The sequence below is a fragment of the Cyprinus carpio genome, chromosome A17, assembly GCF_018340385.1.
Source record: "Cyprinus carpio isolate SPL01 chromosome A17, ASM1834038v1, whole genome shotgun sequence".
Lineage (NCBI taxonomy): Eukaryota > Metazoa > Chordata > Actinopteri > Cypriniformes > Cyprinidae > Cyprinus > Cyprinus carpio.
The window spans coordinates 4,771,757-4,790,666 of NC_056588.1; the positions used below are offsets into that span (position 1 = coordinate 4,771,757).

The window sequence follows — 18,910 nt, forward strand, 5'->3', positions numbered from 1 at the left end:
AGTTCTAAGAATGTTTCCATAATCATTACTTTAAGAATGTTTTGTCCTAACAATTATATAACTTATAAAATGTTATTGAAACCTATGAGGATGTTCTTTTTAAGCTGGGAAGACATGAATGAATCGCATAGATTTTTTTTTTCACTTTTCCTTTTCACATTTTCTTGTTTGATGTGCACGTCTTCAGCTTCCATTGCAGTTTTTAGTTAAACATGTCTTCTTAACATATGTTCTTGCTCTAATATCTGTGCAGCCTAAACATAAAGGGAGTTTCCCACGAGTTCTTTGCAGTTCGATTCTGCCTGTATTATATATCCCACTTTCAGAACAATGGACATGTATTCTGGTGTCATTTAGTTTGCGACCATTGTTGATTTTATGGAACAGTATGGAAATAGTGAGTGCAGAGGTGCCAGAGCACTGGGTCCAACTTTACTGTTGCCTGTGGTGTTGAAAATAAATCCTTGGAGAAGTGTGAGGTATGTTACAGATGGAGAGAGTGAGAAAGAGCGAGCGAGAGAGAGAACGAGATTGGTGCGGGGATTGAATAGTAGACATTATCAGCTAAGCACAGCGGCTGAGAGGCAGCAATGTGATGTTGTTCCTGTCTGTGTCTTCCCTGCTTCCTGTTTGGATGTTCTCACACGGTCTCGCTTCTTCTTGAGCCTGGACATCTTTTCCTGGACAATGTAATCAGAAGAATAAGCCAAACAGAGACATGGGGGAGAGAAACTGAGTAAGATATGGTCAAAGTGTGAGAGGGAGAGATGAGATTGGCGAGCCGGAGCGTAGGCAGTCAGGAGTGCTCAGGTGTGGGGATATGTTCATTGCAGAGGAACCGCTTCGGTCGATCTGCTGCGGATACATTAGAGGAGGGGCGCTCAACATTATCTACCATACACAAATAGCACAACACGGAGAACTAATGGATTCCTGATGAGCTGTCAGACTACACATTCAATCTGGTGGACACCTGTTTAAGAGCGGACAGTAAGACAGAACTGGACACTTAGGGCTCACCGGGCCCCCTAAATGATGGACAGGTGAGAAACGAGTAATCTTTTTCTATAGCCTCACTGGACTGAAGTATCTTGCTAATGCTGTTTTCTACGGTGAAACAAAATTCTCTATTATTTAGTTTAAATATTTATTTTTTTTATTTTTATTTTAATTTGGTTTATATTTTTAGTAGGACTTACTTAAATTAGGTTTCCATTACTCAAGAAATCTAAGTTGAGTCTATGTGATAGATTTAAAAACTCATTATAAAATAAATAGTTACCTTTTTGAGTGTATGCTTTGAGCATATAGTTCAAAACTAACCACCTAGCAACTGCATAGCAACACAATAACAATAAGTTATATTATTAATATAATATAGTTATCATTACAGTCATTATTCTTAGTGTGAACAGGCCTTTACTTCAGATACATTTACCTTAGCAATCATATATTAATGGCCTGGTAGCCATCTGTAACATCCTAGCAACACCATAGAAACATGCTGACAACCAAACAATTTTTGCAGCTGCATGGCAACCACCCAGAACACCCTCTCAACTTCATAGCAAGATGCTAACAACAAGAAGACCTTAGCAACTGTATGACAAAGCCCTGGCAACTACCTACTGTAGAGCACCCTAGCAACTCCATAGCAACATATTGACAACCAGAAGATCTTAGCAAATGTATGACAATGCCCCAACAACAACCCAGCACACCTTAGCAACAGCATAGAAACAAGCTGACAAACAGAAGACCTTGGCAACTATATGTCAATGTCCTAGCAACTATCCAAAACACCCTAGCAACTCCATAACAACATGTTGACAAACAGAATAATTTAGCAACTCTATAGTAATGCCATGGCAACCACCCAGAACTCCTTAGCATCATGATAGTTTGTTTTGTACAGTTTATTGTTGATATATTTGTGACTGTGCTTTAATTTAATGGCTACCTTATTTTATTTTGTGTTTACATATGTGACCACAAAACCAGTCATAAGGGTCAGTTTTTCGTAATTGAGATAAATACGTCACCTGAAAGCGGAATAAATAAGCTTTCCATTGATGTATGGTTTGTTATGATAGGACACTATTTGGTGATCTGGAATCTGAGGGTGCAAAAAATCTAAATACTGAGAAAATCGCCTTTAAAGTTGTCCAAATTAAGTTCTAAGCAATGCATATTACTAATCAAAAATTAAGTTTTGATATATTTACAATAGGGAATTTACAAAATATCTTAATGGAACATGATCTTTACTAAATATCCTAATGATTTTTGGTATAAAAGACAAATCAATAATTTTGACCCATACAATGTATTTTTGGCTATTGCTACAAATATAGACCAGCGATTTAAGACTGATTTTGTGGTCCAGGGTCACATATTACATTATGTGCTTATATGAGGGTTAGAATGACTTAAGGATTACGTAAATTGTACTTTTTGGGAGATGATGATGAGAAGCAGAGATGTTGTCTGTTTTCTAAATCAGAGTGTTCCTCTAAGAAGCTATTTAAGGAAATCTCATTAACGCCTCTGCAAAATAACACATTCACATCTCGCCTGAGTTTGGTTCAAGCCAAGTGTCGCCCTAATTTTCATACAGTTTCCCTGTTGACGTGTTTTGGCTTTTAACAAGAATCATTTCCATCTAGTTTCCTCAGGTCTGTCTGAGGCAGATAACAATGAACGGTAAGCTACTGTATGTTTATTTATGTAGGACAAGAGGACACAAATTGGAAGCACATGGTGGAGACAACTGTTTGCGTCAAACTTTACGAGACTTTCCCTGCCAGCTCATTAAGGATTTGGTCAGTGTGTTCGTTAATGGTGTGTGTGAGAGAGAAAACTGTTTTCCTAACATTAATGAATGTCACAATAATTATCTCACTTTGCACATCACACATCGTGGAGCACAAGCATGTACTTTGTCACAATCCTTAGGGGGTTACACACATCTTTTATACACAAACACACTTCATATCCCTGACAATTAATATAGGTGATAATTTGTCTAATTTCTAAAGAAGTTTTCTCATACCGCTGGTGTCCAGAATGCTCAGTCTGATGATTTCATAGCTTGCACAGTAACTGTATCTCTAGAACTGATTTATACGCAAACACTGAGTGTTATTATTGTTTCTTGCTGTTTTTTTTTATGCTGCTCTTATCTGCCAGGGTGTTTATTATTGTTGCCTCAATTTTTCCCCCTTACAGTAACCACTTCTCTCCACTCCTCTCAACAGAAATTCGATCAGTTTGCAAAATATTTTCTTTGCTCTATCAAATAGCACGTCTGAACCACAGTGCTCGAGTTTTTCTTCGATAGCCAGAATCTGAAGGTGTATTTCTATATTATGTGATGTGATTTTAGTACCAAAGACCTAAACTACCGCAGATGCCTGTATTGTGAGCTATTTTTCTCTCCTGTCTGTATCTTTGACCTTGAATAGATTTGCACAAGTTGGCAAAAGTGGAGAGCTTCAAAATGAATGATTGTGCCTCAAGGTAATACTACTGCAAAGTGAAATAACTGACACTTTCCTTCTGCTAATCTGGGAGAGTTTGACTCACGCATCCTCTGGATCCCTTGGGAGGAAGTTTGTGATGATGTCTGTGTTGAAGTTTGGAGTGTAGATCTGCCCTGTCATGCTGTGTGTGTTGTCTCTTACCTTTCTAGCTCTGTTCAGTTCATTAAAACATCACTGCCAGATGCACCAACAAGACCTTTAAAACAAATAGAAAAGAGCAGCCTAATTGTCTTTCCTGTTGAAAAGATCTTCTTAGATCTTTAATGAATACATTAGGGTCTGGAAGTGTGTTTTACCATCCTTTTCTGGGTCCCCAGCAACAAATTTTCCCCATGCCATATTTTCAGATAACCTCTCTCTTTATCCCTGCACCAAAATCCTTTATATCTTTTTGTATTTGACCACTTGAGGTGTTTCAGTTTTTTAAACAGCAATTTCGGCTTCCATCATCCGTTCCCTGATCCAGTGGGAGTCTAAATGAGGCTGTGATGAGCCTCTGCACAGATATGCTTGGTCAGGTGAAAATGCTAGACTGATCGATCAATACTTCTCTAAGAGCCAACTGAAACAGTCTCTAACAGGCTGCGCAACCATGGTTAGAATCAATCGACCCACACTTCTCCTACTCCAGAGTCAAAGCCATTCTCAATATTTCTTTAATCACTAAATTCACAAGGATTTCACCTGATATCCACAAGTACAATCATCCTATGAAGGTGGATCAACTCAATTACTTTGGTTGCCACTGTGTATGTGATTTCTTGATGCATGGAGATAAAAGTTACTTGGACCCCATTTGTAAGGACAATGTTGAGGTTTGGTGGTCAGTGAAGGCATATACAACCATTTTCGAGGCCAAGTAGACATAATTGGCCCCTGTCAGATTTTTAACTTGTAATTTCTAAAAGCAGTTTAAGTTCAAATCCATGATGATATACATTCACTGGCTCTTAAGTCCAATGCCTTAACTACTCTGCTATCCTGGTTTTGTTTTATGGTGTTGATCTTGTCTGTTTGTCGGTCCAATTTTAGATATTCTGGAACATGGCTTAGAGTTTTATTTCATAACAATAAGTCAGCTTTGACTTGTACTTTTCTTTCTTTCTCTCTCTCTTTTTCTCTGTTGTTCTCTCCTGAGTAAGTTCAGATCTGCCTGTTCTCTGTGAGCATTCAGCAGTAAAAGAATGCTGGAAATGGTGTTGTTGTGGCATTGAAGACCTTAAAGATTTCTCTTTTTCTCTGCTGATTGGCTGTGACGTGCATGTAATGACTTGAAAGAGCAGTTAACAATTCACAAATCTTCATCAGTTTGTTTTGAGATGGACACTAGAAATTCACTGAAAAACGTAAACTGTACTGCTTTGCAAGCTGTATTTTAAACTTGCAATACAGAAAACTTTCCCTAAACAAACAAAAACTTGGAATCAATGTAAAAAGCCAAGGGATCACAGCGTTTTTACACATATACACATCTGTTCTAGTTTTAACTTTGCTTGTGTTTGTTTATCCTCAGGGCTGCCCAGAAATTGAATCTGTCTTCTAAGAAGAAGAAGCAGCGCCCTGCGCCCCCTGCGGCATGTGATCCACCACTTTTTCCCACCAACTTCAGCAGCATCCTGCAGGTGTCTCCACCCCCTGCTCCGCCCTGCCTCTTACGGGCAGTCAACAAAGTCAAAGACACTCCTGGCATGGGCAAGGTACTATCTTTAATAATGTAGCAAAAATGGCTGCGTTTTGATCTTGTTGTTTTATTAGTCTTTACTCTTATTAAGTCATGTTATTTTTCAATAACATATGAACCTATGTAAATGATTTTGCAAGCTAAACAGATTCACCTAATTAATGTAGAACAGGCTACTTTTTATTATTTACTTAGCTCTAGCAGCAATGGTCACCTACCAATTCTAATGTCCCCTTCAAGTGGAGTTGAAATAATCATAATTACAAGCACATGAATGACCAAGCGAAGTGAGAAAAATTTTGGATGATACCCATTTTGAATGCACAATTTATGGAAAAACTTATTTTAAAAAAAAGTGTAAAGTTAATCACGATTCATGATCAGTCAATTAGAGAATCATGCTTTTGAAGCTTTTAATCTTTAACATTGTTACAAATAACTCTCTATTGTGTACAAACATCTCAGTCTTGTGGACCAACTATAGTTTACCACAGATTTCACTTAAGTGTCTGGCTTACAACCTACTTTCAGGAGTGGGGATCAAACCCACAATGACATTTGTCCATTGGATCTTAAGTCCAACACCTTAACCAATTGGCCATCCTGGTCTTTAAAACTTTGGTGTTTTTTCCATCAGTTCTTTGTTCTAATTAACTATCTGCTCTAGGACAGAAGTAATGTAGTTTTTCCTAACTTAACTGCTTATAGTTTTTGGTTTTGTCCATTGAATCTTAAATCCAACATCTTAACCACTCAGCCATGCTGGTGTTTTTTATTGGGTTGCAGGTTAGAAATAGTGTCTATAATATGCATTTAAGAGTCTGCTTTCTCTCACGACTATAAGATAAAGCAGATTAACTTGACCAATTTCAGCTAGAATTGACATTATCTACCAGTTGTAGGGTTTGAATCCACAAGGATCGTGTGTCCAGTGGAACTCTATTGGAAGCCCAGTACCTTAACCACTCAGCCTCCCTGGTTGGTGTTTTTTCCATATTTGCAGATGCTCTTTGAAGGAACACAGAGCCTCATTTGTCAACACTGCTGTGTAAGTTCTGATTAGATGAGCATGACTGGGGCATTAAGGCTGGATCGATTGAACATGTGATAGCATCTGGTTTCTTTTGTATCTTGCTCAGAGCTCAAAGGTGAGCTCTTTAAAGGGATACTCCACCGCAAAATGAAAATTTTGTCATTAATCACTTACCCCCATGTTGTTCCAAACCCATAAATGCTTTGTTCATCTTTGGAACACAATTTAAGATATTTTGAATGAAAAACCGGAAGGCTTGAGACTGTTTTCTTCATGTACAAAAAGTATTCTCGTCGCTTCATAACGTTACGGTTGAATAACTGATGGCAGATGGAGTATTCTGACGATGCTTTTCATACTTTCCTGGACCTTGACACTGTTATTTTTTTTTCATTCTATGGGAGAGTCTCAAGCCTACAGGTTTTCATCCAAAATATCTTAAATTGTGTTCCAAAGACGAACGAAGCTTTTATGGGTTTGGAACGACATGGGGGTAAGTGAATAATGACAAAATATTCATTTTGGGATGGAGTATCCCTTTAACTGAAAAAAAGGGCCAAAGACAGCAGAATCAAATGGGCTACAGGATGGAGGCAAAACAGACACATTTTAATATGATTAAACAAGAAAATAACCATGTTTTCACCTGGCATTAAAATCTGTTCAAAATAGGTCTTTCCCTCAAAAGGTGCTTACAGGAGATGCATTTTCTATGGATTCCATGCATTTTGACCCACAGAAAAAATAAAGTCATGCACGTTTAAAATTACTTTAGGGTGAGTAAATGTTGACAATATTTTGCTTTTTGGACAATCTATCACTTTAATATCAGATGTAAACTGGGCCAAAATGATAATAAATTTTTAACTGAACATCATAAAAGCACCATCAGTCTTAATTTTGTGACACAGGCGTCATAAAACCCAGCTAGCTGAGAAACGTCAGCATCAGATCTGTGATTTGGCAGCATGAGAGAACATGTGGGGCTGATACGAGAGAATGTTGCTTGCAGAATACATGTAGATATCACAGGTGAAAGTGTTCTGCTGGAAGGGGAGATGCGGGTGAAGAGAGGTTTAAGATGCATGAATGCAGAGGAACATATACGTTTGATATGACACACTACATCATTGGGTGTTCTTCTCATCTGTCCTGGCTGATCCATAAGGCTATTGTTAATAATATATAGTAGTCATTTAGAAGATACTTTCCTTCCTAACAGATGGAAATACAGAGTTATTACAGGAACCATCCACCTGAAGCAACCCGAGGTTAAATGTCTTGGTTAAGATAGGAATGGTGAAAACAGATCATGAACCAATACCTGCTAGGTAGTGAACCAATATCTTCCCTATTTGTTAAGACGTGCATTTAACGATCCTTAATGTGAATGCACAAGAGTTTCTGAAATTAAATAAAATAAAATGTGTAAACAAATTAACAAATTAACTATACTGTAATAATGCCCACAAATATGTTCTAATGGTTCAGTTGGATCAATGTTAAATGTTTGATGTATGTCTAAGAACATTTTCACATCAGTTTCTGCCTTTATAAATCCTGATTTGTTCCTCACATTTAATGTAGGATAAAATCCATTTTGAATAAATACAAAGGCAGGATATTCAACAACTTTATTACCGATACTCAGTGTAGTTAAGAAGTTACTTGATTGGCCTTTGAACCCTCATTTGTCTGTTGGATCTTAAAACAAACACCTTAATTCCATTTCCAACACAGACACATTACCATATTCTTTTTGAAATTTACATTGATTTTGGGCATTGATTGGGGTTCAAACCCATACATTTTTTTCATTGGATCTTGACAACACGGCTGTCCTGATTACTTTGTGATGGAAAGTAACCTTTGTGATGGAAAGTAACCTTATGTTCCTTTTACTGTTACTTAAGAGCTAGTTTTGAGAAAGTAATTTGTTTGTATCACAATCACATACTGTACAGCCAAATTATTGTATTCTGTTTAAAATTCACAATGGTCTACCAGGAGTGGGGTTCGAACCCACGAGGGCATTTGCCCATTGGATCTTAAGTCCAACGCCTCAACCACTCGGCCATCCTGGTTACTTTATGCAGCAAAATGACCTTTTGTTCTTTTTACTGGTACTGAAGAACTAGTGTTGAGAAACTTACAAGTTTTTTTTGGCACTTAAGAACTGGTTTTTAGAAACTAATTTGTTTGTGTCACGTCCACATACTGAACAGCCAAATTATTGTATTCTGTTTAAAAAACCACAGTGGTCTACCAGGAGTGGGGTTCGAACCCACGAGGGCATTTGCCCATTGGATCTTAAGTCCAACGCCATAACCACTCGGCCATCCTGGTTACTTTATGTAGCAAAATTACCTTCTATTCTTTTTACTGGTACTGAAGAACTAGCGTTGAGAAACTAACAAGTTTTTTTCTGGCACTTAAGAACTGGTTTTGAGAAACTAATTTGTTTGTGAAACAACCACGTACTGTACAGCCAAATTACTGAATTCTGTTTAAAACTCACATTGATCTACCAGGAATGGGAGTTAAACCCACACAGACATTTGTTTATGGCATCTTAAACCCAACACTTTAACCACTCAGCCAGCCTGGCTACTACACCAGGGTTTTTTTTTTCAGCCTTTTTCCAGAGTTGCTAGTTGTGCTCATCTCATCCATACACTTCAGATCAGAAAACAATTCAGTTGAATCGCTAGTAAACCAGCATCATTATACACTGCAAAAGCAATTTCAGTACCCTCAACCAAACATAATGGAAAGTCTTCAGCCCCCTGTCACTCTATCTGTCTCTCTGTCCTGTCTTTACGGCTGCATTCCTTTATCAATTTACATGCGCAGTCAGCACACCATTCGCATCACTGATTTCTGATGTCAGTTTGTTGTTTTTTCATTTAAAACCACCCGAGTAAGCTCTTGTACAGACAAAATCCATCAAACGCATGCATTGGTACGAGCAATGACAGCGGAGGAGCCCCGCATGGTGAAAGTTGATCCTGATCTTCAGCGAATCGCAGGGAAACCAGCATATCTGGAATTCCTTTCAGACATCAGAGGATAGGGGATATTCATTTGTGTTTGGACTCAGTCTGTAGCAATTTGGGTCATGATATCTAGTGCTGGCACCTCCCAAAATTCTAACCAAACAGAACCAGCTCATTTGGCTGTTGGTTTGTCAAAAGCATCTTCTGTCAAATCTTTGAAAGCTGATTTTGAGAGACTCATAAATAACCACATGGCAGGTTGTTACTGAGAACTTTCAGTGAGTTCATAAAAAGTCATCTTGCATTGGAACAGCTTGCGTTCATCTGTAAACAACACCCACATTTAGGCTGCATGTTGTGCGTTGTGCTGGCAAACTAAAGTAAATCGTTCTCCAGTCAACCGGAACATAAGCAGGATGGTGGGCAATGCAAATTCTGGCATTTGCAGCTGAAAAATGTAACCTTTCCTTTTTACAGGAACAAGGCTGTAACAGTGGCCTTTGGATATAAGAACATTGTGTGATAAGATATTGATGGGTGTAGCTGCTCTATACGGCTGCTTTTGTGGCGCCCAAAGAAAGTGATCGGCTTTGAGACAGAGATGAAAAACACAAATATATCATTCATATTTGCACTGAAAATAACTAATTAAATAAAAACAGTATCTGAAATAAAATTGTGATTTGCACTCTGGCAAATTTACATGTGACATTCTTCTTCCGTGATGATGTGAATATAATTAGGAATTCATTCTGAATGTTTATGTGTGAATGATGTTGCCCTTTCATCTTTAGTCTTGCAGTTCTGCACCAATTCACACAACGATCATGGGACCATCTGGGATTTATGACAGTGTGCCTAGATTAAGTACCAAGGGCATCTCCATTATATTGCTAATGATAAAGCAATTGATGGGTGATTTTCAAACACATCTGGATGCTAAATTTGTACATATTGAATTTAACAGATCAAAGCTGTCAAAGCAAGTCTATCTTTTTCTAAATCCTGTTTCATCACTGAGACACTGAGACCCATTCCTCACTATCCAGAACATTTCTGGTGGTTTATAGAAATCCTGTGAGTTTGATAGATTCATCAATCTTCTGGACAGTTCCGGCACTGACCTTAAAAAATATATATATTCAGTGGTTAATCAATTTTTAACAGCGCTTTCTAAAACTGAGGTGTTAAAGAAAAACACCTTACAGGCATCATGGGGTGAGCAGAGCGCATGTGGATTCAATAGTCTGAAATATTCATCCCAATTTTCTTATGATAATTTAACTGTGTAAAAAAGAATATCAGTTACACGGCAAGGACCAACAAATGATTCATAACTTTATATTACATGTAAATTTCTTTTTAATTAAACTTTGCAGACCCTGTCTGGAAGATAACAGATTAAAGCTTGATATAAAGTCCTGTTCTGCCCTAATATATCTATTATAATGGACATATCAACTGCAGGCTTAATGATTCTATAGAGTAATCCAAGAGGGGATCTTTCAGCCCACTATAAAATATGAAGCTTGCTTTCTCTGCATGGCTACACGCACATAGCTATAAAGTAGCTGGATAAGATCTGTGCATCCTTGGTTCATACTTCAAATGCCATGATATAAATCATAGCAATTGTTGAAATGAAATGTGTTCAAATGGCAGTTCATGACATTTTTCTAAACTCTCCTAAATATCAGGAAATAAAGCATAACATGTATGCATAAACAAAATCTATGCACAGATCCCATACAAGTGTGCAAATGCTTTCACCAGGAAGTGACCTCAAGCTAACCAAAATTCATTAATTCATTCATTTTATCACAAAATCTGTAATTTTGATATGGATATCACTGAAAACTGAAAATAATGATAATTATAAGTCAACTGAATCAAAGTGAGTCAGATGTTGATTCAGTAACCTTACTGAACCTGTAACTCATCCTTTGAACGACTCACTGTTCGCTCTGTATGTTTTTGATTCCTTTAAAAGATCCGGATCATAAGAGTCATTTGTTTGTGAATTGGTCTACATCATAGACCTCATAGACAGCGCTGAATGTATTTGATTTACTAAAAAGAAATTAATCATTAGAGTCATTTGTTAATGAATCAGCCTACACTTGTTGCGTTTAAGTACTTGTTCACTCCGCCGGAAAAATTAAGTAGAAAAGCATTTTTTTGTCACTGTTTTGTGGTGCACGGTATTTCCGTTAGCCTATATCAAAAAAAATAAACATTTTGATGGACAAAACAAAACAAAAAAAAAAAACAGTCATGATTGTAAATGGGCGGTTGATTAATATTTCAGAGAAACTGAGAAGATTGTTAACACTGATGCAAACGAGTCAGCTTTTGACCAAAATTGCCATTTTGAATTCAAAATAGGCCATTTGTGTGATTCACACCTGATTAGTTTTTTTTTAAACTCTTGCTACTTCAGTCTTCAGCACAAAACAATGCTGAACTTGGACAAAAAAGTGATTTTTAAATGTTATAATAGTGATTTTATAATGTCTAAAATATAAATCCAAAAGCAAAACGTGAAAAGAACTGTATTACGGAGTGGAAATGGTAGATGAGACAATGAACGATCCTCTGCTTCCATCTACTGGTCATAGTAGGAATATCATGACATTTTCATTTTAATAGTGTTTGTTTTCCACCAGGTAGCAGAAATCTTCCACTTAAACATGGCAAATTTTCCATGAATTATCTATGTAAGTAAAAATGAAAAAAATGCAGAAAAATGCTCATTTTATATAAACATATATAAACAATCAATAATTACCCTTGCACACCTGAAGATAATCAATAGGTGCGTAGAAAAAAAAACAGATCCAACTAAAAGAAGAAAAATAAATCCCGCACACTATCCTCACTTGCAAATATATCAGAAATAAATGTATTCACATTTAACGATTCGGAATATATCTTTACTTATTGTTTTATCATTTATAGGTTTTTTGAGGTTTTTAGGTTTTTTTTTTTATTTTGCCTCAAAATGATTCATATTTTTATATATTTTTCAAAATTCGGTCCAGTACCCTTCATTTTGAGGCAAAATAAAAAAAAGTACCCTAAACGTTAAAAAAATTAATAAAGAAAAATATTTTTTTATTATTATTATTATTCTTTTTATTATTTATTTATTTATTTTGCTGTGGTATTGAAAATGGGTAGAGTCTCACACTTATTTTCACTCCTGATGAGTTTGTATCCTTCCGTGCACAAGCTAGTTCTTTGACTTTTAGTAACTGACTTACAGATATTTTTCTGTGAGGGTTAGAGTTAGGGGCTAGAATATACAGGGGGCGCCCACACTGATCTTGCATACCCCTCAGCAATTGTGTGGTTGCGCCCCTGTATTTAGGGATGGATAAAATGAAGTTTTATAATGTAATGATGAGAAACAGTAGCTATGTGGGCACCACTGAGTGAGTATGTGGGTTTGGCTTTCGCTCCAGTGTTCTTAAAGACATGTAACAACCCAGAAGAGAGCGTCTCCTTTAATTAGTCGTGCTGCTTTATCCAAACTGCTCTCACCCACAAGAGCCGTGAGAGCTCATAGAGAGACCACCACCTCCTCCTCCTCCATCCTGCTGCATATGCTGCCTAATGAGCCCTCCTACCGTGATCTTATCCCTGCTTCTGCAAATCAGAGGCTCAATGCAGGCAATGGGTTGCAAATCACCAAACAGAAGAAATTCTATTTGTGGTAATGGCTTTAGAGATGCCGGACGTGACTAAACAAACCTGGGAGGATTGGTTATTGGGAACGGAAAAAGACATGACTCTTTGTAGTGCAGGGACTGTGGGTGTAGAAAGGGGTTTCATTAAATTCTGTCTGCCAGTTATTAGATCTGAGCCGGTTTGAGGCTATTGGTGTTAAGACTTATCACTATGGCTCAGAGAGGAGCTTTACTGCAAAAGTAGACCGCATAGGCTTGTATAGATAAGTCGGACTGTATCTACTGTAGATGCATTGCTAGAAATGCTGCAACATGGACTGATGTGGCATAGGTTGATGTGGCAATGCATGAAATGACAGTTTCATTACAGCGTCAAAGGTCAGGCATTCCTCTTTTCCCAGTCTACAAAAGAGCTGTCCTGATTTGTGCGCACATATTCAGCAGGTTAGTCCAGAAATGTGTGATGTGTCCTCAACAATGCACCTCATGCATAATTCAGATGGAATATGCAAAAACTGTAGGCAGGGTTCACTTTGCTATTAAATAACACCAGGATGAAATATTTAACACACCATAATGACATTCCTGGAAGTCTGTTCCCATGCAGGGAAGGCAAAAATGTACAGTTTTTACTAGTTTCTTGTAGTTTCCTGCTTCTCAGATCTTTCCTTTAAGAAGTCACACTAGAAATGTCATTTGAAGACATCTGGACTGTGCTCAGATTGGCCAAGCAATCAAAAGTCAGAGATTTTAGTATGCATTTCTCTTCAAAACAAAATATATTTGTAATTTTATTCTGTTATTGTATATAAACATTTATTTATTTATTTAATTTAGGAGTAACATCTGACATGTTGATATTCAAATGAAATGTAATTAATTCTTGCATATTAAATAGCCTCTTAGTAGCTTCTGCTGTTATAAATCTCTTCTGCATTGTTTAAAAAAAATATATGAATAAATATTAATTGAATTGTGTGTAATGCAAAATAATTATACACATTATTTTGTGTATTATTATTATTATTATTCATATAATTTTCTATACAAAATCAATTATACTTATCTATGAGGTTTCAGAAATAATATAAATTACAAAATAAATGCAAATCTAAATGTTTTCATTTCATTGTGGAAATGAAAGAGCAATTGGTATAAACCATTTTCATCTATTGTCCTTATTTAAAAATTGGAAAAAGAAAGAAAGAAAAAAATCGGAAATTGTCAATTAATATATTGGTGAAATCCACTTGAACTGTTATAGGATTCTTTCTCCTATCCAGAGGCAATAACAGGGAAATCTCCTCTACATATGATCTCGAATCACTTATTGATCTACAAATTAGAAAAAATATATCTTGAGAAATTCTTTCATTATCTTTGTGCACTAAAACTATCATCTAAAGGTAAACCAATAATCACAGTGCTTCAGAAGAAATAGATGTCTAAATGACTCTGATACTCTAGACAAGCAATTTTCCTGCTTTATCAAAATGTCTATCAGTGTAATGATGATGGTATTATAGTTGCTAATCCATATGCCGTTGAGATTGGATGAAGTAATTATGTCTGCTGCTTTGATTTTGGCTTTGCATTGAGAATACATGCTGAACTGCTGTACTGTTCTAGGGTCAGAAGAAAATTGTTGTTTGAATATGTACTTAACTTGAAATTTAATCTTTAATGCTTTGATTTCAGTAATTACGTTTCACAGCATGACAGATGTTATAACTGCCCCTTGAGCTGCTCTGTGACCACATTTCCATATCTCCATAACAAGCAAGGTCTTAGAGAGAAAGCGTATTATTCACAGTTTATAGAGAACCAAGGAGCATTTACTTCAAGGAGGCATTTATAAATGGGATGAGGCATTCAATAGGTCAACATTTTAGCCTGGACAATTTATTTAGTGTCAATATGTGTAGTCCAGTTATTTGAAGATATTTCATAATGCATATTTTTATGTTTCACAAGGATGCATTAAATTGATCAAATGTGACATGTATTTAACATAATGTTACAAAAGAGTTCTATTTCAAATGAATGCTGTTCAAAAGAACAAAGTCCAAATAATCCAAAAATCAAACAAACAAACAAACCCAGAGTAATGATGCATCACAGGAATATATTACATTTTAAAATATATCACAATAGAAAACAGTTATTTTAAATTGTAATAACATTTCACAATATTATAATTTTTACTGTATCTTTTTGAGCAAATAAATGCAGAATTGGTGTCCTGATTATCTGTGTTGTGAGTCAAGTATGTCTGACCATAGTGTCTAGACTGCAAAGGAATGGTGAAAGATCACTTTTGCAGTCTTTAGATGGGCTTCTAGTATCACACTCCAAGTTTGAGTTGAGAGGAAACTCAAGATTTATCCCCTGTCTTTCTGCAGCGCTCCAACAATCACTTGTGTGTTCTAGTCCACTAATCTGTAATTACATTCAGTCAATGATGGTTTTACTGAGCACACGCTTATAAACAGGGCATTAGGTTTGATGTCTATTATGTGTGTATGTGATACACATATGGAAGGGTACATAGGTTATATTAGATGATTTATTACATGATTTAAACGTAGTTGAAGTTTCAAGTAACAAGTAAATGTTCAGCTATAGATTAGATTTATCTAACATTTCGTGGATGTGAAGTCTATTTGTCCAGACATATGAACTATACACAACACTTGTTGTAGACTCTGCATGCTCATTGGACTCAAAATCAATCTCTATTATTTAGAGAAAGTTTTTATGTAAATATAAGTTCCTCAAACTAAACTTCAGCTGAAGTTACTTGGCTTAATCTTGCAACTGCATTTTGCAGCATTATTGAGATTTAATGCTTGCCTGGTGTCTCCACATATTTGACTGTGAAATATTAAAGAGTTATGAATAACTTTCTAAGTAGCACACAGTTCTGTCAAAAATGTTATAAATGGCATAAACATGTTAAAGTTTGGGGTGTTTATAGTTTCAAAAAGTTGTTCAAATCCACTTAAAAAGGCAAGGTGCTCTTATAGGAGAAGTGTTTAGAAAGGAGACGCAAACTTTCCACAATCTGTCAACCCTTGACAAAGCCATAAACCTACTTAAAAAGCTTGTTCTCTCTCAAGCAGAATGTTTTTTTGTTCACAAAAACATTGGTTGTGGTGTTACTCGCAGAGAGGTTGCTGCTGTGCAACATGACACTTTGAAATGCTGCTTTACTGAGCAGATGTTGTTGTGTTTCTGTGCAGGTTAAAGTGATGGTACGCTTATGTCCTTCATCGCCCGTCAGCGCAGCAGAGTCCAGCTCGTTCCTGAAGGTCGATTCTCGTAAGAAGCAGGTGACCATCATGGATCCAGCAGTTAATTCTCAGCAGAATCAAACTCAGAACTTTGGCAGCTCCAACCAGGTTCCACCAAAGATGTTTGCATTTGATGCGGCCTTCTCCCATGATGCCTCTCAGGTGAGATATAGTTACTACTTTTAAAGAGCAGGTCATACGGTATTTTAAAGTGTCCTAATATTGTATTGGAGTCCCCGACAACAGGTTTAAATGTATCCAAGGTCATAAAACTTTGGAATTTTCTCAGAATATACATTTAATATTACAATAATTTTTCAATGATGTCGAAACGATTCGTCTGAAGCAGTTCTGAGCTTAAGGTCTGTAATCCCCTCTCTTCCATAAGCCTACTCTGCTCTGATTGGTCTTTCTGTATACAATGCGTGTCGGAAACGAAACGCCTATTACAATAATTATTTTTTTGCTCCGGGGGTTTCTTGTAAACAAAGATGCTTTAAGGTTACAAAAATACAATAGATATTAACTTATCAATTCGAGCCCGAGTCTGAGGATGATACCGATGCAGTCGCTCAACCGGAAACTCGAGCATGACTTGATCAGGACGTTTCTCAGTGGTAAGTTTAAACTTTGTATGTGGTACTTTACGTGATATGACAGCAGTTTTATTGCATTCTTATTTAAGGTGGACGTGTGGGAACTGTGTTAGTATGCCCAGTGAGGCTGAAAACACAGCGTTTTCTTGACATGATGTAAACACACTTACTAGCTGAGTGTTTGTGGGCAGGTCAGAGTGTTCATATTTCACGAGCAGGTGGGGATTATGTAAATGTGTTATCTTGTGACGTATAGTATGTAGGTAACAGACCGAAGACACAAAAATATGACAACTCGTTAAGGCAGTTCAGAGTCAACTCTTTATTTTGAGAAACAATATCTTTATTTATCATGCATTTTTTGATTAACAACTTTGCAGACTGTTTACATTGAAGGATAGCTATGTTACAAACTGCAAAAAATATATTCTATGAAAACCAACATGACCTGCTCTTTAAAGTTTGTGGTAACCATTAAACTTGCAGTGTGTAATTTCTGCCACTAGTGTCACCAAACAGAATTGCAAAATCAATCGTTTCATTTTACAAATCAACAATATGTTGTTAATACAGGGACAGTCCCTTTGGAGCAGCCTGAGGTTCCTCACTATGCTGATTAAGGGTAAAAACAAAATGGCAATTGTTTATATGTCACCCCTTCTGGGATTTGTATATACAAGGTTACCAACCCCAATCTTTAACCACAAAAAACATGAATGGCATGAATGGGTAGTTGATAAAACATGGATAGAAGAATTTTGCACCTGGCCAAAAAAGAGTGTTTTGTCTTAATGTCTAACTAAAATATCTATAAAAATTAATTTACATTAAAATGTATTCATTTAGCAGACACTTTTATTCAAAATGACTTAGTTTAACTTGAAATGTTTTGTCTTAATGTCTAAATATAATATTTTTAAGTAATTAAAACTGCTTTTATCATTCACAGTACATTCTCTGAAAACAAGTCTTCTCAAGTAAATTTACTTTATATATATATATATATATATATATATATATATATATATATATATATTTTTTTTATTTTTTTTTATTTATTTTTTTTTAATTAAAAACAAGCCAGAAAAAAAAAAAACAATCAAAAATCCTTAATTAATAAAAGCCATGCATTTAGTTTTTCTTTCAGTTATTTTTGAAGTGCATGAACTTGATTGGCTGTTCTGTGTTTCCTGGCAGGCAGAGGTTTGTGCAGGAACAGTGGCTGAGGTCATCCAGTCTGTAGTCAATGGAGCGGACGGCTGTGTATTTTGTTTCGGACACTCCAAACTAGGTAAGAGACAATTTGTTATTAGTGTCTTTCTAACAAATCAGCATCCTATATTTTAACATCTCTTTAATATATCAGCCCATCACAAAGAAAAGTGCTTCAGTTGGCTTTATTAATACCTTGTAAGTGCCTTTTCAGGCAGATATTTTTCTTGCCTTTGTAATGAAGATCACACTGTCATACTGTAATGTTACGATCTCCATCTCTCAGACATGTTTTATGTTCAGTTGCATACTCAACCGTTTACATCCTGTGAATTAGATGGAATTAGTTTCATAGCATACATCATTCTACGGTGATTTAATTGGTCAGCTGCTCAAAGCAAAATAACTAGCCATTCAAAGCGGCCAAGGTTCCCAGACCTTCTGCCGTCAATCTGAATGTCTGGCAATGCGAGACAAACCCCTGGTGCTTGAGTGCATAAATACCTAAGATGCAATATTTTGAGATGTATCAGGCTTGAACACAGAGATTTGATTTTGTTTTTGACCTTCAAATCAACTAGAGACCGAAATATTAATCCCACATAATACTGCCTGACCTCTAGATCCTGCATGTCATGCTGGTTGTGAGGATGCACAGGGCGTATGGTGAACATTAAAATACTGTAGCAGTGTTCTGGAATGAAGCTTTATCTCCTGTTCTGAAACTGCTTGATCAGCCTGGAGGCTTATTTATGCTTTATTGCAATGAGTCAGTATGCATAAAATTGAAGGACAAGTTGAAGCCTGTAACGGATTTGAGTGTGTAAAAATTTTTAAGAGAGATGCTGTTGTAATTGAATCTCATAAG

At 36.3% G+C, this 18,910-nt stretch overlaps 1 protein-coding gene and 2 non-coding genes across 5 annotated transcripts in view; 1 reads left to right on the forward strand and 2 right to left on the reverse strand.

Moving 5' to 3' along the window:
• kif26ba (kinesin family member 26Ba) overlaps positions 1-18,910 on the forward strand; it is a 90,700-nt gene that overhangs the window by 54,674 nt on the left and 17,116 nt on the right. For 2 of the 3 annotated variants that reach the window (XM_042773641.1, XM_042773639.1), the window contains exons 5-7: positions 5,056-5,239; positions 16,184-16,396; positions 18,028-18,121. In XM_042773641.1, the coding sequence (XP_042629575.1) occupies positions 5,056-5,239; positions 16,184-16,396; positions 18,028-18,121 (491 nt within the window). Of the gene's footprint in view, positions 1-248; positions 1,044-5,055; positions 5,240-16,183; positions 16,397-18,027; positions 18,122-18,910 lie in introns of those variants that run through there. The other variant, XM_042773642.1, reaches the window with a different exon arrangement.
• On the reverse strand, positions 8,258-8,340 carry trnal-uaa. Its single transcript has one exon. It is a non-coding gene; the product is annotated as a tRNA-Leu (tRNA).
• Positions 8,520-8,602, reverse strand: trnal-uaa. Its single transcript has one exon. It is a non-coding gene; the product is annotated as a tRNA-Leu (tRNA).